General features: G+C 42.1%; 1 protein-coding gene and 1 pseudogene across 3 annotated transcripts in view; one reads left to right on the top strand and one right to left on the bottom strand.

Annotated features, from left to right (window-relative positions):
• TOP2B (DNA topoisomerase II beta) overlaps positions 1-1389 on the bottom strand; it is a 68369-nt gene extending 66980 nt beyond the window's left edge. For all 3 annotated transcript variants that reach the window (XM_032162276.1, XM_032162278.1, XM_032162277.1), the window contains exon 1: positions 685-1389. In XM_032162276.1, coding sequence (XP_032018167.1) covers positions 685-753 — 69 coding nt within the window. In that variant the 5' untranslated portion in view covers positions 754-1389. The remainder of the gene's footprint in view (positions 1-684) is intronic.
• LOC116472367 (cysteine-rich protein 1-like) lies at positions 520-24201 on the top strand (annotated as a pseudogene).
• Positions 24202-27131: the final 2930 nt, after the last annotated feature.

Here is a 27131-nt window from a genome sequence, read left to right as displayed (position 1 = left end):
ACTTCAGGACTAAGCACTTCAGTCACCTCTCCGGGACATCCATTCAGCCCCCACCCCGTTACACCTGTGATGCTGACGTAGGCAAGCACTTCTTTTAATAATCTCACCCTGACAGAGGGACGACCTACAGTATTAACTGCTGTGAAAGTCATCCCAAATGCGCTCTCAATTGAATGAGGCTTTCCAAACTGAAGTGCAAGTTGCTGTAGAAGTCCCAATGCATTCTTCTTTGAGATTAAAGCCCCAGAAAGGGCTGCACTTGGAATACACACACACCCCTTTTCCCAGGGTTTTCTTGAACTACATGTGGAGAAAATGCTGCCTCACACAAACACACTTGCATTACCGCCATCCCCACCATTTCAGGCTCGGCTACCCCGGAAGAGTCTGGTTAAAAAGAAAAGAGAGGAAGCGGGGGCTATATGTTACGTTCGCGGTTTTGTCCCCCCAAAGTTTCAAGTACACATTACGCTCTGGCAGTCAGGGCTTCCAGAGAGGTACAGAGAAAGAAAGAAAAAAGGCGCGGGGAGCGGGCTGGAGGATTCTGCAAGCACAGGCCCCTATGTAGCGCCCGTTCGGGAGACGGGATTTCCCTCCCTTTCCCCTCCCCCGCCCGTTCGGAATTCCGCCTCCGCCGCGGGCCCGGAACAATGCAGCCGCCCGTCCCGGGGACCAGCCACTTACCACCCAGGTCAGTGCCCCGCTGCCGCCGCCCACGCCGGCTCCCGCGCCGCAGCCACCCGACTTGGCCATGGCGAGTGCCTCCAGCTCACAGGCCCTGAGGCCGCAGCCGCCGCTCCCGCCTCCCTGCGGGCCGCTGGGCCCCGCCGCTCCGCACCCACTGCTCCACTCGCCGCACTCCTACCCGCGTCGACCCCCGCGCCCCATCGCGAAGACCCGGAGCGGACGTCCAGCCGAGCCCGCTGAGGAGGCCGCGCCGCCGGCTGCCCTCAAACTCGAGGCGCGGCGTCCGCGTCGCCCGGGCCTAGCGCGGCGGCCGAGGAGAAGAAAGCAGGGAGCGACCGGCGGCAGCCGAGCGGCGGCGTTGCCTTCTCGCCCGCCCGCGGGCGCCGCTGCAGGCCGGGCTGAAGCCCGGGCGTGCGAGCCGCGAGGGCGGCCGGGGAGCCCGAGGCGCTCGGACGTGGCGAGGACGCAGAGGTGCCTTGTCCTTCTCACACTCCGCGAAGGCCAGCCACTCGAGTCGCCAGAGTAGTCGTCCCGGTCGCCGCTGCTGCTTCAAAGGCCGCCTTAGCCTCGCTGCAGCCCCGGTTTCCTCACACACACACACCGAGAAGGACAATAAACAGAGCCGCCGCCGCCGCCACGGTCACCTCCCTCTTGTCCGGCATAACACCGCACACACACATTTGCACACCGGGGAGAGAGGGAGGGCGCGGCGGCCGCCCCCGCTGTCAGTCAGCGCCATGCCGTCCAATCCGGGCCTTGTCGCCACAGCCTCTCGGCCAATCCCAAAATTCCAAGCCCCCCTGGAGGGGCGGGACCCGAGGGGGGAAACGTCATTGCGGGTAGCAACCGAAAGGAAGAGTTGGGGTTTTTGTTTGTGTGTGTGTCTGTGGGTTTTCCATTTGAAGGGAGAGCAGGGGCTGCTTCAAGGGTCAGTTGAGGGCGGCAGAGGGAAAGGGTCGGATTGGCCTCGGGTCGATTGTAATCCTCCAAGCGTGCTGTTTACTCTGAGACCTAACAGGGAAGCCGAAGCGTTTTTTTGCCCGGGGCCTCTAAGGATGAGGATGGGGGCGGGGTGGGGATGGGGGTGGCAGGAAGAAGCCGGGGGCCGTCCCAAAGGGAAATTATTTTTAAAGAGCGGTTGTAAACCGCAGGCAAGACGTTATAGACCACTGGTGCAAGGAGGCCCCGTGACCCGGCCTCCCCAAGGGCCTAAGTGAACGCTGCTGTCGAAAAAAATCATCCCAGACCTTCTCCATCTCCTTCCTCCCTCTCCTCCCCTCACCCCAAAAGAGCATATAGTCAGTTTCAAGAAAACTACATATGAAAACCTTAAATGATAAGGGACACACAGGGAATGTTCTAGGGAAAGAATGCAGGGTGGGTTGAGTGTTCTATTTCTACTCTTTGTTGACCTTTCTTCTCTGAACAATGCAGAGCTGTCACTGTCACTTTTCTCATCTGTCCAGAACTGTGCTCCCTGCCTCTAAGAGGGCATGCTTAATTTTTTAAACTGCTTTCAGTGGAATTTTCAAATGCACAGTAAGGAATAATTTCATTCACATTAAAGCTTTCTAAGAATGAAAATTACCGATACAGCAACATCACAGTCTTTGGCAGTTGGAAGATGGCTTTACTTCTTCCTGTTTTTCAGTGTAATTCCACTCAAGTATTTATTGGGCGCACACTCTGCCACGCTGTGCCAGGCTCTGCGATGGGTTCAAAATAAAAACAGGGACCCTGATTTCAAACCATTTATAACCTGGCTTGTAAGACAGACTAAAAGGGAGCCAACGATCACCAAAATGAGTACTTGAAGGCATGAAGTGCCACCAAAGAGTTGTGATGAAAGCTTTTTATAAAGATGAAAACAGTATTACTGTTTTTTGAAAAGGTGTTTTTGTGAACTTCCAACTGTGCATTTCCTCTCAAGGGAAAACAAAAATGTCTCGGGTCACATCTTTAAAGTGCATTCTGAGTCTAGAGGTGGAGAACTCTGAAACATGGAAATAACTTAAACATAGTTTTTTAATTAGCTCTCTGATGGCCATGTAACTTTGCCATACTAGGGACTTCAGAACAGTGAAGCCTTTCTTTACCTTGAACTTGGGGTGCAAACTTTTCTGAACCTGACCAAGTATCCATAGCCTTGTTATTTAACTTCCCTGAGCCTCAGTTTAGTGCTTGTTAAAATGATCTTGTGTTCTTACTGTGAGTTTGCATCTCCAAGTACACTTGTATTTTGTTTGAAAAGGGGTAATTTTAAAGACAATGAGTTTTTTTATGAAGATGTATTAGGTAGAAGCTAAGCTATAGAATATATAGCTGTCTCCTTTTTTAAACTTAAGTTGTCAAAGCTCTTTATCTTCCGTTTTTGTTGTTTTTAGAGACAGGGTCTTGCTCTGTCACCCAGGCTGGAGTGCAGTGGCATGATCTCGGCTCATTGCACCCTCCACCTCCCAGGTTCAAGCAATTCTCCTGCCTCAGCCTCCCAGGTAGCTGGGATTACAGGCACCCGCCACCATGCCTGGCTAATTTTTTTACTTTTACTAGAGACAGGGTTTTCACCATGTTGGCCACCCTGGTCTCAAACTCCTGACCTCAAGTGAGCCGCCCATCTTGGCCTCCCAGAATGCTGGGATTACAGGCATGAGCCACCGCACCCGGCCTAGGTTCAGATTTTGAAATGAATAAAACAATATATTCAAAACTCAAATAGATTAATAAAAATAATGTTCTTTTCACTTGCCTCAGATGTGAGGCATTGAGTCCTTTTGTCTTCTCAGTATGAAAAAACCCTTTAATAAATGTTACTAGTTTTAAGAAAATACTGACTTACCCAGAAGAATTGCAAATAAGAATTGCTGAATATAGGCCAGGCGCAGTGGCTCACGCTTGTAATCCCAGCACTTTGGGAGGCCGAGGTGGGCGGATCACGAGGTCAGGAGATCAAGACCACGGTGAAACCCCGTCTCTACTAAAAATACAAAAAAAATTAGCCGGGCATGGTGGCGGGCGCCTGTAGTCCCAGCTACTCAAAGAGGCTGAGGCAGGAGAATGGCGTGAACCCGGGAGGCGGAGCTTGCAGATTGCGCCACTGCACTCCAGACTGGGCGACAGCGCAAGACTCCGTCTCAAAAAAAAAAAAAAAAAAAAAGAATCGCTGAATATACATGAAAATCAACATTTTTAAAGCAGAGATTTGTGATGAGTGGAAGACGGAATCTAGATTAAAAGTATCTCAGCTTCTAAAGAATTGTTCTTTTTAACTGTGCAGCAGACTTAGCATATCTTTATGATAAAATTGATTGTACGCAACTTGAGCATAGCTTTCTATTCTGGGGTAATGTGAAGTAATTTTCAGTTGGGGTGGATCACCTGACGTCAGGAGTTCGAGACCAGCCTGACCAACATCAGGAAACCCCTTCTCTACTAAAAATACAAAAATTATCCAGGCGTGGTGGCATGTGCCTATAATTCCAGCTACTGGGGAGGCAGACACAGGAGAATCGCTTGAACCCGGGAGGCAGAGGTTGCAGTGAGCCGAGATCGCGCCACTGCACGCCAGCCTTAGCAACAGAGTGAGACTCCATCTCAAAAAAAAAAAAAAGCTTCTATATCAGGTTTGTCTAGTTTTAGATACTACTTTATATGTATATATTACATATAATGACTTAATTTCTACCCCATAGCAAGCACTGACCAAAAGGAAAAACTAGAAATTAGTCATTTCTAGAAACTGTATAAAGGTCTTTATTTAATCAAGATTTCTGAGTAGCTTCTATAGGAGCTTATCCTAACTACTTCAGAATTTCTATTTTTAGATCTTATATTTCCCTATTGTAGCAATGAAAAAAAAAATTAAATGCCTACTGTGTTAGGTACTCAGGACCTGGGAATTTAAAAAGGTGATGAAGATGCATTTTCTGCCTTTGTGATGAAGATGCATTTTCTGCCTTAAGTTCACACTTGAATTATATAGTTTCGAGCTAATCATTTAATTGAAAAGCAATTTTATATTTATTCATTTGCTGTTTAATAAACAATTTACCTCGCTTTGGGAGACAGAGGTAGGCAGATCATCTGAGGTAAGGAGTTCAAGACCAGCCTTGCCAAGATGGTAAAACCCCATCTCTACTAAAAATGCAAAAATTAGCTGGGCATGTGCCTGTAATCCCAGCTACTCGGGAGGCTGAGGCAGGAAAATCGCTTGAACCTGGAAGGCGGAGGTTGCAGTGCACCAAGACCGCGCCACTGCACTCCAACCCGGGCAACAGAGCAAGACTCCATCTCAAAAATATATATATACATAAAAAATAAAAATAAACAATTTACCTGATGAGCCACACCTATCATCACACTTTATACACAGTAGGTAATTTAATCAGTAAGTAAATTATCCAAGAAAATAGCAACTCAAAACCATACTTCTAGGTATCTGCCAAAGTTTTAGTAGTTTCCACTTAAATGTTGTGTATCATTCCAACATTGAGATTCAGTTGGGAGGAGGAGGACAAATCTTTAACCTTGGGAGCATTTAAAGAAGCTAACATTTGAATTCAAAATTCAATGTCTATAATTTCACCTCTCCCTTCTCATTGCATTAATTTTGTGGATCTTTACGATATACAAGGTTGCTGGGCTAAGAATAAGAAAAATTTTTATGTCTGGCCTATGGTAGACTCAGTAAGTGATTGCCTAGTTAATGACTATTGTATGTTTAAATGTAATTTAGTTTGTTATAGTTCTTTAGAAGTGAGCTCAAGGAAGAAAAGTTACTATCAATGTGACTTTTTGGTTTTCAGTATTTCTCTAGTAAATATTATAGTAGATTATTAACTCTGCTTCTTCGAACTATTTAATTGCTCCAAATAGTTTATAAGTATATTTTTACTTTTAAAATGGTATTTAAGCACCAAAAGTAACAAGTGTTTGCGGATGGCTGAAGATATCAATGATCATATTCCTGAGTATTATTACCACTAGGAAGACAGACAGCAGGTAAAGTTCTTCAATTTCTACCTGCAATAATTACAGGATACAGTATTTGTTTTGATTTTTTGTTTTGCAGGAGTTTCTTTTGATTGGTTTTGGTCAATAAGCTACACTGATCTTCTGGTGACATTCTAATTATACAGACAGAAGGGACACTTTCACTTATATGATATAGCTCAATAATGTTCAGGGTTCTCAGTAATTCAGGGTTCTCAATAATAATTCAGGGTTTTCATACAACGTGGAGAATAAAATTAGCATGTGTCTTAAGAAAGTTGCTCTTGGCCTTTGTAAAAATGTCTAATAATTGGATGGACTTTGAAAGATGCATCTTGTTTTGAGAAAATTCTGCTTTGGGGGACATTAGATGTTATCATGCACCTGCCCTTCACCAACAAGATACACAATCTATCATGTGTATTACTAAGTTGTATTTGAAGTTTCTGGTTGCCCACAGTCATCTGATATTGTTACTTCATAGGTTTATAAGACTTACACCTTAAAAAATGAGACAGCAGTGGCTTTCCCAACTCGACTGTTTTCATTTCAGAAGAGTAGGGAACGGCCGGGCACAGAGGCACTTGTCTGTAATTCCAGCATTTGGGGAGGAACAAAACAAAAAAGGTACCTGCAAGTTATGTAAGGTGGTAATTAAAAATCAAAAATTTGTAAAGATACCATCTTTTAGTATGCCAATTAATAACAAAAAATAGCAAATTATTTCTGTTTCTTAAGAAGTAAGAGGTCAGCCCAGATGTCATATATCTGATAGTATCTTTATCTATCAGCTTTCCTCTTTGAGATGACTGTCAAAATGTGGAAAGATCCAGAAGAAGGCTGAAGAATGCAGACTCTTTAAGGAATATATTTCCATTTTAAATGTTGTTTGGGAAAAGTAAAAGAGTAAGGCTAGCCTGTCCAATAAAGGGTATACCATACAGTGCTAGCTTGTCAAAGAAAGTGCCTGGCATATAGTTGGTGTTCAATAAAGAACTGCTTTACAAAAGGATTTGAGGTGTTATCAAGAAGCCTTCCTCAGAAAAATCTCATGCACCGTCCATGGTGGTGCTGAAACTTGGCCATTTGAGATTCATTCTTCAGCATCCTTGAGTCTTTTGTGTTTTCAAGTATTATTGGTTGACTTCCAGAGAGGGTAAAATACCTTAAACTTTAATCTGTTAACTTTATCCGTTAACAGATTAAAAATTGGTTAAAGCATTATGTCTCTTTAGTAGTGAGAAACAGGATGACGTGAGGAGGGAAGGAAAAAAAGAAATTATTGGTACCAAAAGAATTGAGGGAGAGGGGAGGGGAGATGGAGAACAAAAGCATCAAATTGTGTGAAACTGAGTGGAACAAAGAAACACTTTCTGGTTGAAAGTAGATCAGTTGTAGTCTTGCCAGTGCTTATACTTTATTTCATTAAGAAGGAAAACCTCACTTATTGAGAACCCCGGTATCAATTTGTTACAGTACTGGTCAGGCCCTTTCACACATACTAGCTTAATTAACTTCCAACAACCCTAAGAGAGGTAGTATCATCATTCTTATTTCAGTCAAGAAAATTAAAGCTCATAGAAAGTCACAGAGCGGCCGGATGCAGTGGCTCATGCCTGTAATCCCAGCACTTTGGGAGGCTAAGGTGTGTGGATCACTTGAGGTCAGGAGTTCGAGACCAGGCTGGCCAACATGGTGAAAACCTGTCTCTACTAAAAAATACAAAAGTTATCCAGGTGTACAGCACATACCTGTAATCTCAGCTACTCAGGAGCTTGCTTGAACCCAGGAGACAGAGGTTGCAGTGAGCCAAGATTGTGCCACTGCACCCTAGCCTGGGCAACAGAGCTAGACTCCATCTCAAAAAAAAAAAAAAAAAAGAAAGTCACAGAGCTAAGTAGTGAAACTGAAATCCAAGCCCAAGTCTCTTACTCCAAACCTCACCCTTTTGTCATACTGCCAAGCTGGCTAACATACTTGGCAATATAGCATATTTGGCAATGTGTTAAAAAGCTGGCAACACTGGTGAATAATTCTAGCCATTGGCCCTCAGTAGAACCCTTCGGTTGTTAAACTGTATTGCTGAACTATGGTGACAAATGTCTATGTTTTCTTTGAAACCAGTCTGAATCTACTTTGTCTTACCTTGTTACCTTTGTCTTACCTTGTTCAAAAAGCAAAGCAAATTGCTTTTTGAAATCCAAAAGATCAAACAGAACCCAAAGCTCAAGGTCCTGTGAATCTTGTGATACCTCACCATCAATGTAATTTTTTTTTTTTTGAAGATGGAGTCTCACTCTGTCACTTAGGCTGAAGTGCAATGGCGCCATCTCGGCTCACTGCAACCTCCACCTCCCAGGTTCAAGCAATTCTCCTGCCTCAGCCTCCTGAGTAGCTGGGACTACAGGTGCGTGCCACCGCACCTGGCCAATTTTTTTTTTTTCTTTCTGTATTTTAGTAGAGACAGGTTTCACTGTGTTGCCAGGCTGGTCTCAAATTCCTGAGCTCAGGCAATCCACCCACCTCGGCCTCCCAAAGTGCTAGGATTACAGGCATGAGCCAGCGCACCCGGCCCACAATTTTATACTTTATAATCCACATCCATTGTCCTCATCATAGAAGATATTCAAATAGCTAACATTCAAATGCAGAGGGAAAAATACAGATGTACTATGGGATTCCACTCTTGGATTCACATTTTGGACAATTGCAAATTCACAATAGAAGATATTAAAGATATCTTCAATTCAGAAGATCTTAAAGATATCTTCAATTCAGAAGATATTGAAAGCAGCATACAAATTTCTCAAAGTGTTTAGTTATACAGGGAAGACATTTGTGAACACTCCATCTATTATATGAATTATTTGCCTTTTTGTAATCTATTTTTATGTGTTATATGTTTGCTTCTTCCATTCCAGCATTTAGTAAATCTTGTTTCTCAGTAGACTAGAACTTTGAAGTATAAATGAGTATTTTGGAAATTGTAAGTTTCAGAAACCATATACACTACTGTATAGTACCCATGCACAAGGAATTCACAAAACTCACTAGCATTTTTAAAGCCTCTGAGCGGTCCTGCAGTAAGCAAGTCAAACTTATTTAGTCTTGATACTCTTTTCAGGAATATCTGTTAACATCCTTGGAACTCATGTTTTAATGTAAAGACTTTGGGAACTACTGCCACTTTTTATTTTTGTTATTAGAACATGCTGCCTGGGCACAGTGGCTCACGCCTGTAATCCCAGCACTTTGGGAGGCTGAGGTGGGTTAATCACTTGAGATCAGGAGTTTAAGACCTGCCTGGACAACATGGCAAAACCCCGTCTCTACTAAAAATACAAAAATTAGCCGGGTGTGGTAGCAGGTGCCTGTAATCCCAGCTACTTGGGAGGCTAAGGCATGAGAATTGCTTGAACCTGGGAGGTGGAGGTTGCAGTGAGCTGAGATTGCACGACTGCACTCCAGCCTGGGTGACAGAGCAAGACTCCATCTCAAATAAATAAATAAATAAATACGTGTTAATTTATATGTTTAGCAACTATATCTCTGGTTGAAAGAAAAAGCAAAGAACAAATTGACCCACAATTCTGCCATTCAGGTAATTACTTTTAACAGTTTGGTGAATATCTTTCTACTCCTTTTGCAAATTCTCAAAAGCTTTTACTTTAAAAAAAAAACAGTAGGCTCTAATAAGTCATTTAAAATTAAAAAAGAATGCTATCCCATTAGAATAGCAAAAATTTAAAAGACTGACTATACCAAATATTAGTGAGAACATAAAGCAACACAGACTCTCATACACTGTTAGTATTATGGAGCTTACCACTGGAAACCACTTTGGAAAACTGTTTCTCAGTATCTACTAAACCACTTTGGATAACTGTCTCTCAGTATATGCTAAAGCTAAACATTTACATATCTTATGAATCAGAAATTTAACTCACAGTGTTATGGGATCCTTGGGGTGTCGCTTCACCAGCCGGAAACCTCTGTGGTCAGTGGTGCCTTTGCCTGAGTTTTGCTCTGGCCCACTGGGCTTGTTCTGCCCACTTGGCCTGGCAGGCTGCACCCAGCTCACACTACTGGCCTGGATCTTATGCCTGCCAAGGGCGAGCCAGGCATGGAGTGGCAGGGGGTGTGTAAGCAAGCATGGGGGTCCGGCCACTGCACACAGCCAGGCTTGCTGGCTGTGGCAGAGCAGGCCGCCCCCAGGCGCCAGCACAGGTGCTGGCTCCCTGCAAGGCTGCAGCTCGACCAGGCCTACCACAAGCAGCTTCCATGACTGGCACCAGGGAACACAGTGGTGCCCAGAAACTTGGAAAACACCAGACAGAGCCCTAAAGAGGGTATCACAGCCCTAGCTTGAGGAGCTCCTAGGTCTGGGGTCCCTGAAGGGCCACAGCTCTTCTCTCCTTCTCTCTTCTCGCTCACAATGTGGCAAGCAAGGGGCAAGTTTCAGCCCTCTTTGTGTTATAGCTCTTTTAGTCCCCCATTTGACAGGTCCCAAGTTCTTTTCCAACATCCAAGAAGAATGAGGTATGCAGACAAGTGGAAGGTGAGCAAGATGAAGAGGAGCCTTAATGAGCAATAGAACAACTCAGAAGAGACTTGCAATGGGTAGCTCCTCCCTGTAGCCAGCACATCCTGATGAGTGTTCAGCTCTTAGAGATGATAGCTCCTCTTTGCAGGCAGGTTGTCCTGACTGAGTGTTCAGCTCTCAGCAGAAAGGGTAGCTCTTCTCTGCAGCTGGTGGTCCCATTGTCTCTTCAGCTCTCAGCAGAGAGGGTGACTCCTCTCTGCAGCTGGTCATCCCACTATCTCTTTGGGTCTGGCTGAGTATAGGGCTTTTATGGGCATTAGAGGGGAGGAAGTTCATGCCAACTGGTCCATGGGCAGCCATTGGCAGGCCTGGAAAAAGCACAAGTTCCCACTCTGGTCCACAGGATCAGCAGCTCAGCCCCCAGGCTCCAGGCCTTCCCTGGCTTGAAGATGGGGCTTCACCAGGGACTTACTTGTTTTCACCAAGTAGCCTGGCTGCCTCCTGCTGCTGTTCATGGTGCCAAGGCTGATCGTGCTGAGGGGGCGCCTTCAGGCCAGCACCAAGCCACCCTCAGCACCCCCTGGCCTCCCTCCCACACTTATTGGCATCCAAAATCCAGAGGGGGCTGAGGCGTCACGGGGCTGGCATGTCAGCACTGCCTTGAGCATGCACACACCCAGCCAGGCTGCGACAGTGCCCGGGCTCAGCCTCAACTTTTCTCTGTGATCAGAGCAGGTGCCAAAAGTGGGGAGAAGCCAGAGAGTAGGAGCAGGAACTTCCAAGCCTGGGGGGCATAAAAGGACAGCCTTCCTGGGTCCCTGAAAGTGCAGGGATGCCTAAGTCTATAGCCACGGCTTGAGTGGTTGCAGCTGTGCCTAGGAGGGCAGGGCTTCTGCCTGCTTCTGGTTCCCAAGAGCACAGGGGTTCCCAGGTCGTAGCCACAACTTGGGTGGCTGCAGTTGTGCCTCATGAGCTCCCTCACCACCAACTTAGAAGGAGCAAGGCTCCCACTTGTCCATGGCTCCCACTGGCTCCATGGAGTGCACAGCCCTGGCCACATTTTCCCCACAGCAACAGCAGGTGAGGTGCAGGTGATGCCACACCCTGGCCAACCGCACACAAACAAATCCGATGCTCTCAGGGCTGGCTCCATAAGTCCTGGCTGCGCCTTCAGCCGGGTGCTTGAGGGCTCCCAAGACACAGCAGGGAGCGAGGTTGAGGCTGCAGCAGAGGCTGCAGGCTTGGAGTGGGTCCTGCCCAGCCATGCGAGGGTGGGGGTGGTATAGTCAGCTGCCTTGGGGATGTGGGGCACAGAGGTCCCACCACTGCCACTGCTACTCCTGCAGCCGCTCCTACTGCCACCACCTGCACCTCCCCACTGGGGCCAGCATGACCGCAGTGGCTGCTCCAGATGGCCCACCGCTGCCATCAATAGGTATATACAAATAGAAATGCATACTTATGTACCAAAACACACACAAGAACATATATAGCAACACTTCATGGCAGCCCGAAACTAGAAACAATCCAAATATTCATCAGTGATAGAATGGCTATATTGTATGTGGGTCCAATGAATATTGGTCAGCAATAAAAATGAGTGATCTACCACTACACTTAACATGTATGACTCTTACAAATACAGTATCAACCTAAAGTCAAACATAAAAGAATACATACTATATGATTCCCTTCATATACAATTTTATTTTTTATTTATTTATTTTTTTTGAGAGAGAGTTTTTGCTCTGTTGCCCAGGCTGGAGTGCAATGGTGTGATCTCGGCTCACTGCAACCCCTGCCTCCAGGGTTCAAGCAATTCTCCTGCTTCAGTCTCCCAAGTACCTGTGATTACAGGCACCCGCCACCATGCCCAGCTAATTTTTGTATTTTTAGTAGAGACAAGGTTTCACCATGTTCGCCAGGCTAGTCTCAAACTCTTGACCTCAGGTGATCCACCCACCTCAGCCTCCCACAGTGCTAGGATTACAGGTGTGAGCTACCGTGGCCGGCATTTTTATATAAAATTTTAAGACAGACAAAACTAATCTATAATATTATAAGTCAAGATGTAGTTACCTGTGGGAGAGAGACTCTGGGTGCTAATAATTTTTATTTGCTGAATTAGATGGTGAATATATATTGTGGGAATTCACTCAGCTATATACTTTTGAATTTTATACTTTTCATTATTTTAATAAAAAGTTTACCCAAAAAATGCTGTATCTCCAACACTTGACAAAAATAAGAGTGTGTAGAAAAACAAGATCATTAATGCCTCTGAGTCGATCAGTGATTCAGAAGATTCACACGCTGGGTATGAAGTGGTAAGAATACTCTTACCAGTGTTTTTCACTTTTGTTTTGCTTTTGATGTGTGCACAAAATGATATAAAATGAAATAGTTCTTTCAGTAAGCACAAAAGAAAACTCATATGTGATGGAAAAATGAATACTATCCCGTCTGAAGCTATGCAATTTCATTAATGAAATCTTGTAATTACCATGTTTACCTGTAAACCTTTACCTCCAAAACTCAATTTTTAGAAGTATAGAATTTTTATGACAAACAATAACATTTATTGGCTCCTATTATATGGGCACTGGGTTAACATATTGTTTGCATTATCTACTTTAATATTCATAAGAGCTATATGAAGTAGGAATTTATTTCTAAAATTTTTCAAAATTATAAATATAATATCTCTGGTTGAAAAAACACAATAAAAAAAGTATGTCCAGTAAAACTTGCGAACACTCCTTTAAAATCTGCTTTCCCTATTGATGTCTCCGGTTAACAAGTAGGTAGGTTCCTTCCAGATCCTTTATATGTATGTGGAAACACACACATGCACACAGAAAAGATGTGAGTAATTAATGGGACCATATTATAAATACTACTATGTGTGTTGCTTTAGTCATTTTAACAGGCTATCCTTGAAATCTTTCTATGTCTGCATGTAGATCGCTCTCATTCTTATAATAACTGCAGTGATTAGTTTACCATTTTATTTTAAAAGGGATTCCTCAAGCTCACTATGAACAGGCTCTCAACTAAGAGCACTAGTGACTTTTCGGACTGGGTAATTTTTTAAAGACCTGTCCTATATATTGTGGGATGTTCACCAGCATTCCTGGCCTCTACTCAGTAACATATCACCACTACTACCACCATCCCCATTGTGACAAACAAAAATGTCTCCAGACATTTTGTCCTTTGAGAAACAAAAGCCTTCTCTCACACCACCATCAAGAACCACTGTTGTAGAAGGAATGTGTGTTGTTATTTTCAACAATATAAAAGGGATTTGATGAACATCTTGGTATTATTTATTATAAACCACATGTTACAGATGAGAAAACTGAGGCTAGAAAGGTTGATCAGCCCAAAGTCCCACTGCTGTAAGTGGTAGAAGTGAGATTTGAACCCAGTTCTGTCTCCTCCAGAGTTCATGAGTTTAATCTCCTTTCCAGTTCTCTAATTTTACTACCCAGCAGGTGTAGAGACCACTCTAAAGGTGATAGTAAGAATGGTAAATTATCAGTACTTGATGGTAAGAACAAATGTTAAAATATCTTAGCTCCAACAAACATCCTTTAGCTTCTGACACAGCTAAGAGTTAAAACTTTGCTGCTTTCTAAAAGTACCCATAGCAGAACAAGTCCTTTGTAATAAACACTTAAGTAAATAGAAAACTCCAAAATTTCCAAACAAAGCTAATGTAGTATCACCACAGTTAATATGTTTAACTATGACGAAGTGCCTTGAGCGCTAACCCAGTTTATAGTGATAACAGGTCCAAGGGCAGAGTTGTAGAGATTCATGGGCCGGGCAGCTTTGCTATCATCTTCATCATTAATAAATATAGATGTGTATCAAGCTCCTGTTCCACAGTAGCACACCATTAGTTCCTCATACTCCAATTGCTGGTCAAACAAGGTAAGCAACAGAGGGAGAGTGAAACAAAAGCCAAATTAACATAGCTGTTAATATCGATTACTTGCTATGCACTAGGTATTTAAGGTCTTTTGCGTCTGTTAATTCATTCCACAAATACTTACTAAACACCTACCATGTGACATATGGGGCACAGGTGCTACAGATGTAGAAGTAAACTAGAGAGACCTAGAGCACACCTCTACGAAGCATGTGGAAAAAAGGCATTAAATAACTACTTGCGTAAATAAATCACTGTGATTGGTGGGGAAAAACCATGAAGCAAGAGGTTGGAGGCTTTCCTGAGAAAATTATGTTAAGCTCTGAGGATGACGCATGAGTTAACATCTCAAGACTAGCAAGTAGCATGTATGACACTCTCAGGCTTGTTGGAGCATGGTATAGTTGAAGTGAGAGAAGACAACTACTGCTGGAAGAGAAGATGACCAAAGTCAAATGAAACAGGGCCTATTGGGTCAAGTTAGGGGTTGTTATCTTTGGACCAAACAAACATACATACAGAAATACACAATGGCAAACTCTTGAAGAAATTTTTACGCAGGAGCAGGTCACAAGTACATTTGGAGTTTTGGTTTGTTTTTGTTTTATTTTTCTTTTGAGACAGAGTCTCGCTCTGTCGCCAAGGCTGGAGTCCAGTGGTGCATTCTCAGCTCACTGCAGCCTCCACCTCCAGGTTCAAGAGATTCTTCTGCCTCAGCCTCCCAAGTGGCTGGGATTACAGGCACGAGCCATCACACCCAGCTAATTTTTTCTATTTCGAGTAGAGCGGGTTTTCACCATATTGGCCAGGCTGGTCTCAAACTCCAGACTTCAAATGATCTGCCTGCCTTGGCCTCCCAAAATGCTGGGATTACAGATGTGAGCCACCGTGCCCTGCCTGGAATTTTCTATTTTGTTTGCTCTAATATTCTTATTATTATTATCTCATTCTTACAAAAGGGAAAAATCAGGGACCAAGTCTTAGAAATTAAACTAGCTTGCCTACTACAATATATTCTTTTCTTTCACCGCCAGAAAAATAAAATAATGTGGATCACAGTTATTGTCTTCCTCTTACAAGTAATGGCTCCTTCACAATATTGCCCTTAAAATTTTCCCCTTACAAGAAATTATAGGACCTCCAGTTAAACATTGAAGAAGTCCCTAAAAGCCTCACAGAAGATATATTACAATTGATTCCTTGTTTCCATTTTGTTCTTTGATTTTCACACCTGGTAAATGAGAATATTTCTCCTGATGAATAAGAGTGGTTGCTAGTAGAGCTCTAAGTACAAAAATTCTCAGTGATTCTAATATTAAGTCCAGGCAACCACAATTTCTTGGCTGTCTTTTTAAAATCTGTTTCCCTGAACACATCATCCATAAATTCACTGCCTTGTTATTTTACCAGTGGTGATCTTTGTAATAGCCGAGCTGACCCTTCCCAGGAGGTCTCTGACAACCACGTAATGATTGCTTAACTTGATTATGGACATCTGATAATACAGAATATAGTAAAAGGCTGAAGTGTTTCACTATTACCTTGGTCATGAATTTCTCCTAGGAATTTGTCATGCTGTACAATTCTTGCTTTTAATTAAACTATCTTCCACCTCGTCTTTTTCACATTACATTTCTTGTTTGTTCATTTGTCTCCAGTAACCTCAAATGAAACTTTTCACAGCAGTTTTTAATTCCTCGGCCTCAATTTTTACAGACTTTATTTGTTAAAAAATTCTTTCAAAGTATAATTTATCTGGGTCTCTAGTTTCTTTATCTATAAAATGAAAGGGATTTAGATTTGGTATTCCCTTCTGGCTAAATATTTCTATGATCTTTTTTACTCTTCCTATTATTTGAATATAAGAGTAATAATTTGAAAAATATGACCAGTGAATTGCATTGGCCCTTCACAGTTTGTTTTGAGAACCTTTTTTTCTTTAACTTAATACCAAACATTTCATATTTTACCCACACTGTTAGCTTCTGAAAGAATGAATACAACCAGGCTTCTTTCAACAGCCCTGAATCCCTGAATGAGAGCCTCCATTGTTTACCAGTAGGGCTCAAAAATCAAATATTCTAGTTTAACAATTACAAGAGATAGTGGGGGAGGGTGAAGGGGAAAGTGGGGGAGGGTAAGTGGGGATGGAAATTGGGGTGAGAAGGGGGGGAAAGTGGGGAGGGGAAAGTGGGGATGGAAAGTGGAGGGAAGTGGGAAGGAAAGTGGGAAGGAAAGTGGGAAGGAAGTGGGAGGAGGAGGGAAAGGGAGGGAGAAAAGGGAGATGAGGGAAAGGGTACAGAGAGGAGGAGAGAGGAGTACAGAGAGGGAGAGAGGGGGGGAAGGAGGGGAGAGAGAAGGGGAGAGAGGGGAGAGGAGACGAGGGGGAGAGACGAGGGGGAGAGACGAGGGGGAGAGACGAGGGGGAGAGACGAGGGGGAGAGACGAGGGGGAGAGACGAGGGGGAGAGACGAGGGGGAACGGGGAAGAGAGGGGAGAAAAGAGTTGAGGGTGGGGAGAGAGCAGCAGGACAGGGGAAGAGAAGAGAGGGGCCGGGGAGAGAGGAGAATAGGAGTTGGGGGGTGACAGGAGAGAGGAGCGACAGGAGGAGAGAGGTGACTAGATCCATTTTGTGCTTGATTTGGGTAATGTCAAAAATGGCTTTTGCTGTTTAAAAAATTATTTTGCCCTTTTATTAGAGCAGCCTCTTCAAAGGTCATGGCAGAAGAAGTCATGCTTCTAGGAGACTATTGTTTCACCTAATCTCAGTCATCCAACATCTCTTGCCACTGGAGAGAGCTGAGCCTTCGGTCCCAACAAAAGTAATATCTGAGAGTTGGGAATGTGCAGACTCTGAATGAGCTGACTGTTCATTTCAGTCCTCCTGAAGAAGAAATATATAGATTTTCTCTATCTCTTAAAAGTCTCCTGCACATAGACTGGGTGAATTCTTCGTGAACTGATTTGTTTTCATTTCTGAAGTTCCCTTGTTCTACCCCTTGATTGGTTTATGTTAAATTTTATTCATCAGTTTAGAACAAGTCACTAGCAAAATCATTTGCTAATTAGCAAAATCATTTGCTAATAAACTCAAATCACAGGAAAGTTAAGAATTAAAAAAAAAACTGCCATAGACCCCAGTAACTTGCTATAATTCTATATATATACACACATATATATATTTATATATACGTATATATATATATATATTTTTTTTTTTTTTTTTTTTTTGAGACAGAGTCTCGCTCTGTCGCCCAGGCTGGAGTGCAGTGGCACAATCTCGGCTCCCTGCAAGCTCTGCCTCCCAGGTTCACGCCATTCTCCTGCCTCAGCCTCCAGAGTAGCTGGGACTACAGGCACCCGCCACCATGCCCGGCTAATTTTTTGTATTTTTAGTAGAGACGAGGTTTCACCGTGTTAGCCAGGATGGTCTCAATCTCCTGACCTCATGATCTGCCTGCCTAGGCCTCCCAAAGTACTGGGATTACAGGCGTGAGCCACCGTGCCCGGCCAACTATAATTCTATTTTCCATTTTCATGTCAACAGATGTGATTGGGAAGTTGTTATCTCCAGAACAACAACAAAAACCTTCTGGAAATTGTAATAACAAAGGCAAGTACCCACATTTTTATGCCTTATTATTGGACCTGAATTCTATTATTTTCCATCTGTCTGCTCAGTCTCCTTGTAACTAGCTATTCTCCTTCCTCCTCCTACCGTAGCTTCCTAACACCAGAGCTAAAACCAAGAAAGCATAAAAAACCCCAAGGTGATCTAAAATCACATGCAAATGGTATAATAGAATCAATCATCAAGCAAACCAAATAAAATCAGAATCCTTCAGAAAGAATCCCCTATTCAAAATAGAATTCCATACCTCCTCACTTCCATCCATGACAAAGTTTCAAAATTTTTCTAACTAGAAATAATGCCTTTCATTTCATGTTTACAGAGGACAGAAAACTGAAAATATCACTGCTACAGGTAACTTGTTGATTCAATTGTATTTGATTTGATATTGATTTTATTTAATATTACATTTCCAGGAAGCTGGTTTTGTCACAACAGATCGTTTCAGAAAGGAAAACTGCATTACAGGGAAAGAAGACAGAAATAAGAGTTGAGGGAACAGTGCAGGTAAACTTCATGTGATTCCAAATTTTGCTTTGGCCCAGCTTTAGGTGTATTTCAGATAGGTGGAACTCTTGAATCTACTCCATTTATGCAAGCCTCTATCTGCCCCCAGAATTGAATCTCCAGTGTTTTTTTAAATCAGACACAAGTCTCTAGGGCTGGACCGAGGGACACAGGCAAAGCCTATGCAAAAATGGAATTATAAATACTACATCCGTTCTTTAGAGAATGAAGTTGTATATTTTATAAAGTGATGTATCTGTTAAAACTATTTTAAAGTGAGGAAACTGAGGTTCAGAAAAACCATGAGATATGTGCCCTATCACTCAAGTCAAACACACAGAGCTAGGATTCAAATATAGGTGTGTTCAACTCCTCAGGCCATGCTCCTTTTTTATACCTCACCTAATCTTAAAAGTACTGTATGCTTGTTTATCTAATAGCTCCTTCAAGCCCCATTTCTTCACTCCTAAACATCCTACTCATCATTATATTGTTATAAACAGTTAGGAAACTTTCATTTAAAACACTTGATTCAAAGAAAAAATTCAAAAACAGACAGTAGTTTACAGGGTTGTTTTTTTAAAAAAAATTTTTAGCAATGGGGTCTTACTATATTGCCCAGGCTGAAGTGCAGTGACTATTTACAGGCATGATCATAGCACATGGTAACCTTGAACTCCAGTCTCAGCCTCCTGAGTAGCTGGCACTACAGGCATGTGCCGCTGTGCCAGGCTGCTGGTTGAATTTAAATGGTACTTTCAAAAAGAACTATTTTCACTGGCACTTTGTGTACATTTTACAATAAACATCATGGCCAACCATTAATATCTACTCTAGGCAAAATTATGAAGTATATTAAATTTGCCTTTCAAGACCTCAGTCACATAAATTCTATATTTCATCACATATTAAGAAGGATCTAAAATTCATTTGCATTCAAGATTAAGTAATTCAAAATAGATGAAGGGCTTTGCTTTCATAGGATTTAAAGGTTTAAGGTGCTGATTTCTCAGGCCTTTCCATATATTTATTAGTATCATAAACATGTTATACAGCATTCCCCAAAATTCTTTGACCACAGAACACTTTTTTCTCTACATAGAATCTCAACGAATGAGAAACGCTGGCTGACAGGCCATCAGCCAAGTTTTCCCTGCAACAGTTTTATTTTTCTCTAAAGTCCCTAAGGAGTAAAAATTATAAATGAATGATCCAAAAATGAAATTAAAAAAAAAACCATTTTTACAATAGCATCAAAAAGAATAAAATACTCAGAGTAAGTTTAACAAATGAAGTGCAAAACTTGTACTCAAACCACAAAGCATTGTTGAGAGAAATTAAAGGTCTAAATAATGGAAAGATGTCCAATGTTCACGGATTGAAAGGCAATATTGTTAAGATGACCATACTCCCCAAATTGATCTACAAATTCAAATCAACCCCTAGCAGAATTCCAGCTGGCTTTGTAGAACAGGACAAGCCAATTCTAAGACTCATGAAACTCAAGAGACTCAGAATAACCAACACAATCTTCTAATAGAAGAAGAAAATTGAAAGATCAGTCCAGGGCGTGGTGGCTCATGCCTGTAATCCCAGCATTTTGGGAGGCCGAGACGGGTGGATCACGAGCTTAGGAGATCGAGACCATCCTGGCTAACACAGTGAAACCCCGTCTCTACTAAAAATACAAAAAAATATCTGGGCATGGTAGCGGGCGCCTGTAGTCCCAGCCACTGGGGAGGCTGAGGCAGGAGAATGGCGTGAACCCAGGAGGCGGAGCTTGCCGTGAGCCAAGATTGCGCCACTGCACTCCAGCCTGAGCGACAGAGCGAGACATCGTCTCAAAAAAGAAAAAAAAAGGAAAGATCAATACTTCCCAATTTGGAAACTTACTAGAAAGCCACAGTAATGAAGACAGTAAGGAACTGGCATAAGAATAGACATATAAGTCAATGGAATAGAATTGAGAGTCCAGAAATAAACCCATATATCTACAGTCAAATGATTTTCAACCAGGGTGCCAAGATCATTCAATAGGGAAAGAATAGTCTTTTCAACAAATGGTGCTGAAACAACTGGATAGCCACACGCCAAAGACTCAAGTTGGACCCTTACTTCACATCATATACAAAAATTAATCCCAAATGGATCAAAGGCCTTAATGGGAGAGTCAAAACTATAAAACTCTCAGATAAAAATACAGGGATAAATATTTATGAACTTGGATTTGGCAATAAATTCTTAAACACCAAACCCATTAGCCTCAGTAAAAATAAATAAATTGGGCTTTATCAAAATTAAACTTTTTTGCTGCAAAGGATACTGTTAAGACAGTGAAAAGACAACCCATGGAATGGGAGAAAATATTTGCAAATCATATCTAATAGACTTGTTTTCAGTGAAAAACTCTTACAATCCCCAATAATAAAACAAGTAACTCAATTAAAAAATGGGCAAAGGATCTGAATTGACATTTCTCCAAAGAAGATATACAAATAGCCAATAAATGCATGAAAAGATGCTCTGTATCATTAGTCATCAGGAAAACACAAATGAAAATCACAATGAGCTTCCACTTCACACCTGTAAAATGGCTATAACCAAAGACATAGAGGCTAATAAATGTTGGCCAGAATGTGGAGTGGAGAACACTCATACACTGCTGGTAGGCATGTAAAATGGTGGAAAAGTTTGACAGTTCCTCAGAAATTTAAATGCAGAACAATCATTTGACTCAGCAATTTCACTTCCAGCTACATATGCAAGAGAATTGAAAACATATGCTCACAAAAAAAGCTTGGACGTGGATGTTCATAGCACTATTATTCACAGTATCCAAAAGGTGGAAACAACCCAAATGCCCATCAATGGATGAATGAATAAACAAAATGTGGTATATCTACGTAATGGGATATTATTTGGCCATCAAATGAATGAAATACTATAACAAGCTACAATATGGACGCATTTTGAAAACACGCTAAATGAAAGAAGCCAGCCATAAAAGATCACATATTATATGATTTCATTTATATGAAATATCCAGAACAGGCAAATATAGACAGACAGTATATTAGTGATTTATTAAGCCTTGAGGACAGGATTGGAGGATTGGGAGTGACAGCTTAAGGGCACAGGGTTTCTTTTCAAGGTGATGAAAATGTTCTAAAATTGATTGTGGTGAGGGCTGCACAACTCTTTGAATATACTTTGTGTAACCTTTAAATGAGTGAATTTTATGGTATATTAATTATATCTCAGTGAAGCCATTTCCCCCAAAAATCTGTAGCACAGGCCTCAAAATGTGCTCAGTGGAATGGTTCCTTCCATGGACCGTGGGTTATTCGTCCACAAAGCGCTAAGGAGCTTGTACCACTATAAAAACGTAACAAGACTTTCTTGAAAAGAAAGTGTGCTGCTTATCCAAGCACAAGCTTATCTCATTCATAGTCTCCTGTGAGTAGCACTGATCTATCGCACTACACACACCAAATAGAATGGTTTTTAGCATCTCTGGTGACTATAGCTACAGAGACTAAAGTGAGGAGGGAAAGCAATCTTGTAACAGTGGCTACTCCCAAATTTCCATGTTAGCAGGTAGAGCATGAGACCATGACTGAGAGAAGAGAGTTGTTAGCGAAGTGCCAAAGGTGGAAGCAGGGGTAGGGTATGGAAGATGAAGAATCAAAACAGAAATATAAAGCCAATCCAGAGCTGGAAGTTGAACAAGAGAACCACAGCTAAGAAAATAGCAGTAACGATGTATTCAAATTTAGCTTCTTTAAGAAGCATCTGGAGAAAAAAATATGGGTGACAAGCTGCCACCCTCACTGCCCTGGTTGGGATATAGAAGGACCTGAGAGGAGGGTCAGGAATCTATACAACAAGCAGTACAGACAATTTCAATGCAAGCAGTCCTTGAACCTCACATTAAAACAGTGAACTAGAGGAAGAAGCAGAAAATAAATGCACACAGCAGGGATGGAAGAGATTTATAGAAGAGATTTTATGGGATTTTATGGAGCTGAATCCCTGGTAGTCACAAGAGGGCTCTTAAAATTGAAGCTGAGTTCATTTTTGAAAAAAGAAAAAAATCTATGCTTAACTATTTCGCAATATAAGATTTTGACTTATTCTTACTGTAATTACAAATCAGGACTTTAAGCAATGTCCTATATATTTTTTAAAGCAACAACATGAAGTCAAACAATGTCCTATTTTTAGTAAAAAAAAAAAAAAAAAAAAAAAAAAAAAAAAAGACGTTAGGATGAAAAAAACAAAATAAAAGCTATAGTTTAAATTTCTAGCTCTTCTTACAGTTATAGAGGTATATTTCATCAACAATGTATAACAAAGTAATTTCAATTAAGTTAAATATCAGGTTAAAAAGAGCTATGAGTTAGGGTTCAAGTTTAAAGAGAGCTACAAACAGGGAGTCTAGGCCTTAAATAAACCAACCTACAAGTATTTATTGAACACCAACCACATAACCATCATTTTATAGGCACCATGAAAAAGAAGACAAATGTCCTTGGCTCCAAGGATATTATAAATATGGAGACAAGCCATTTAATAATAAATGAGAATCATTTATTCATTCAGCAAACATTTACTGAGTATCTGCTAGGCTGAAGACTGGCAAATATGAATGAAAAATTATTTTGTATTTATTATCTATCCTTTATGCCTTTTTGCTTGTCTAGAATATTTTATAATGATTTTAAGTGCTAGTTAAATTGTTCTAGTTTAGTGTTGGCTAATAACAACTGCTAATAATATTGATTTCAGGTTTGAGAGAATATAGCCCTCAAGACAGTTAGAATTAACACTAATCGAAAATTATGCCTTTAATTGATCCTAAAGTAAAAAAAAATCTGGTAATGGCTTTTGCTTTTAATTACATGTACTTACTTTTCCTTTCAAACTGCCTTTAAACTCTTCATATCATTTTTTCTGGGATTTAACTAAAATACTGCCTGATATTATTTCCTAAGACTTTACACATGTATATCTCAGTCTTTGAATACAGCCAAGAGAAGGGATCCTATCTTATGCCCTTTTATATTCCCATCATACAGCACCACTTCCTAAAGATTAATAATGATCCATTCAAATATGAAAGAATCTTGTTATAAGTACAACATAATTGGACAGGTGCTAGACTGCAGGATTGCGACATTATTTCAATCTTTTACTCAACAGAGTTATGTTTCTAAGAATGCGAGTGATGCCCTATACAAAAGAAAAATAAACTGTGAAATAATAGCATTACACTGTTTTAATGAGAAAGATGATAATAGGTTTTCCTGACAAAAAACGATTAGATTTATGGATCGGAAAAGTTCATATAATAGTTCAGAAGAAAAGCACTTAAATACGTTGATCAGCCAAGCTCCCTGTGCAATGTAAAGCTGTGTAAATGTTAATCCCAAAGTAAAATCTTTACCTAGTAGAAATTTAAAATTTAGTCTCACACCTGTAGCCCGTCCCACCCCAGCCGCCGGCACCGGACCGGGAGCCGCCATGCCCGAGCGCCTCAAGTGCGACAAGGAAGTGTACTTCGCCGAGAGGGTGACCTCTCTGGGCAAGGACTGGCCTCGGCCCTGCCTGAAGTGCGAGAATGTGGGAAGACGCTGACCTCCGGGGGCCACGCTGAGCACGAAGGCAAGCCCTACTGCAACCACCCTTGCTATGCCGCCGTGTTTGGGCATAAAGGCTTTGGCCGGGGTGAAGCCGACAGCCACACTTTCAAGTAAACCGGGAGGTGCAGACCTCATCCTTGGCCGCTCGCTGGGCCACTGTCCAGGCAAATGCCAGACCTCGCCCCCAGATGCCCAGGGCTCCTTTGTAGCCCCTAATGCCCTCAATAAACATGAACACTTGGAAAAAAAAAAAAGAAACTTAAAATCTAGAGGGAAGATGACAGGAACAAAAGACATTTAATTAAAAAGAAAGAAGGTAAGAATGTTAATGCACCCAGTTTAAATTTTTTGTGTTTAGGAAGACTATAAAGTGAATGTAGGTTGTATTTTTACTATCATGTTATTTATATGCCATTATTAGGTTGCTGAATTTCTATTTCAGCCATTACAAACTGCATCAGTTGCTTTTAACCTGTCTTGCCAAGCATATCTGACAACTCCTACCTACCTTCAGTTCTCTAAGTTCTTTTCTTTTGTCCCATCAGACGCCTACTTCAATCTTCAAGCCCTTCTCCATCCTCTTCAAATCCACAGCTTCTAGCTTTATCTACTCTTTTTAACTTCCTTAACTTCCTGTTTCCACTTTTCCTTCTATTGAATTGACCTCTGACTCTCTGTCAGCTCCATTCTGCCCCACGCCTCCTGAGTGGTGCTGGAGAAAATGGCAAAAACCACCTGCTACTCAAAGATCAACAACATCAGCAACACCTGGGAGCTTATAGGAACTGTAGAATTTCAGTCCTGCCCCAGGTCCACTGAATCAGAATCTGGAGTTTAACAAGATCGCCAGATGATTCATATGCACATTAAAACTGACAAACATTAACAGAAAACACTGCTATAAAAATCATGGTCTCCAGTGGCAACTGAGTGGCAATTGACCTTAGTGCCTCTCAACACCCTAGGCAGGTGTCCCTGAGCAGCATGCTATTCCATTCCCCAGGGCTGCCATTTCCAACCTGACTCTCTCTTTGGAAGTTAATCCATTGTTTTACCACTGTCATTAGCAAATAACATTACCTTTTCCTTTGCCGTAAAAAGGAAAGAAAGGAAAGCAAGGGAAGGGAAGGGGAGGGGAGGGCTCAGACAGAAAGTTCTCCCTTTGCTATCCTCACTTGCTTACCTCTGTGTCCACTCCTTCTCCCTTCTCTTCAACAATGGGAGAAGTACCTTTGCCACAGATTGTGGTCAGTTTTTAATCTATATCCTCAAATCTATCTCCCTCCACCTCCCAGTTTTCATTCCATCCACAGAAAAATTTAATCTGCCATTTTCATTTAAAGCTGTTTCCACTACTGCCTCAACTGACTTCATCCTCTCATATCCAGCTTCTAACCTCACCATCTAATCTCTGATTCAAGTGTCACCTCTGCAGCCTGGCATCTGCCTTCACCATTCCAGGGACACTGCTCTAAGGAACCAATCTCACTCTGCACCATTTGACACTGTTTGTCATTCTCTCATTTGGATCCTCTCTGTAGTTTGCTTTAAGAATAACTGTCCCCTCTGGTTTTGTTTTTCAATTTCTTGCTACTCTTCTGTCTCTGTCATGAATCTATTTCCTCTGCATGTACCTTAAGGTTGTTCCCAGGAATGCATCTTTGGCTCTTCCCGTTTCTCATTCCTTACTGCATGATCTCATCCATTCTCATGCCATATGCTGATGATTCCCAATCTATAGCCCAGATATTTCTGATAAACCTGTTACTAAACTTCTTGTGTGTTGCTCCACTTAGATGTAACTGAAACAACTCCCATTCAGCATGTCCCAAACTGATTTCATTGTTCACTTAATACCTGTTTATTGAGCACCTACCATGAGCCAATGCTAGGTAATGGGGATGCAGTAATAATTAAGCATACCCCTCTCCTAACTTCTGTTGCTTACATGGAAGAAAGGCATATAGACAATAAACAAATAGAAATCAGGTGGTGATGAGAGTATGTGAAAAATAAAGGTAAGTAAGGGAGATAGAAGGTGCTGGGGTCAGTGTTATTTTATTGGTGGTGGTCAAGAAAGGCCCCTTTAGGTTGGGGGTGGGGGCAGTGGCTCACACCTGTAATCCCAGCACCTGGGGAGGCTGAGGTGGGCAGATGGCTTGAGCTCAGGAGTTTGAGACCAGCCTGAGCAACGTAGGGAGACCCCAGTCTCTACAAAAAACACCAAAGTTAGCCAGGTGTGGTGAAGCATGCTTGTGGTCCCAGCTACTCTGGAGGCTGAGGTGGGAGGCTGGCTTGAGCCAGGGAGGAGGAGGTTGCAGGGAGCCAAGATTGCATAACTGCACACCAGCCTAGAAAACAAAGCCAGATTCTTTCTCAAAAAAAGAAAGAGAGAAAAAGAAAGGTCTCTTCTTTGATAAGCTGGCCTGTGAGTAGAGAGCTGAAGAAAGGGAGGAAATGAGCCATGGTGGGGAGAGAATTCCAGTATGAGGGAATAGCAAGTGCAAAAGCCCTGAGGCAGGATGAGGCAGGAGTGTGTTGGGGCGGCCCAGAAACAATAAGGCTGGAGCAATTGGAGTGAAAGACACAGTGATAGGAGGTGAGTCCTGGGAGGCAGCAGGGGCCAGGTAGGTGGGAGAGGGTTTAGTGGGCTCTGAGAAGGACTTTGCTTTTACAATTAGTGGAATGGGAGCCACTGGAGTTTTGAGCAGGAAAATGACATGTTTTGACTTGATTCCTATCCACCAAACTTCACCTCCTTAGCCGTCTCCTCCCTATACTCTCCATCTCAGTGAAAGGCCCTTCCATCATCTGACCCTTATAATTCTCTCCTTCTCTTTCTTAAGGTTCAGAGAACCTCAATACAATAGTCCAGTTTTAAATATACCATTATTCTGCATAAGGGGTCCTGGTTGCTAATAGCTTACAGCCTATAATGTTGTAACCATAGCTTTTAAATTAATTTTCCACAGCCAACAAGTAATAAAAGTACTTCAAGTTTAAGGATTTTTTTTTTTTTTTTTTTTGAGGCAGTCTCGCTCTTTGCCTAGGCTGGAGTGCAGTGGTGCGATCTCAGCTCACTGAAACCTCCACTTCCCAGGTTCAAGTGATTCTCCTGCCTCAGCCTCCCAAGTAGCTGGGACTACAGTCGCATGCCATCATACCCAGCTAATTTTTGTATTTTTAGTAGAGTCA

The sequence above is a fragment of the Hylobates moloch genome, unplaced genomic scaffold, assembly GCF_009828535.3.
Source record: "Hylobates moloch isolate HMO894 unplaced genomic scaffold, HMol_V3 SCAFFOLD_8, whole genome shotgun sequence".
In the NCBI taxonomy this organism is placed as follows: domain Eukaryota; kingdom Metazoa; phylum Chordata; class Mammalia; order Primates; family Hylobatidae; genus Hylobates; species Hylobates moloch.
This window is presented reverse-complemented; position numbering and strand designations above follow the sequence as displayed.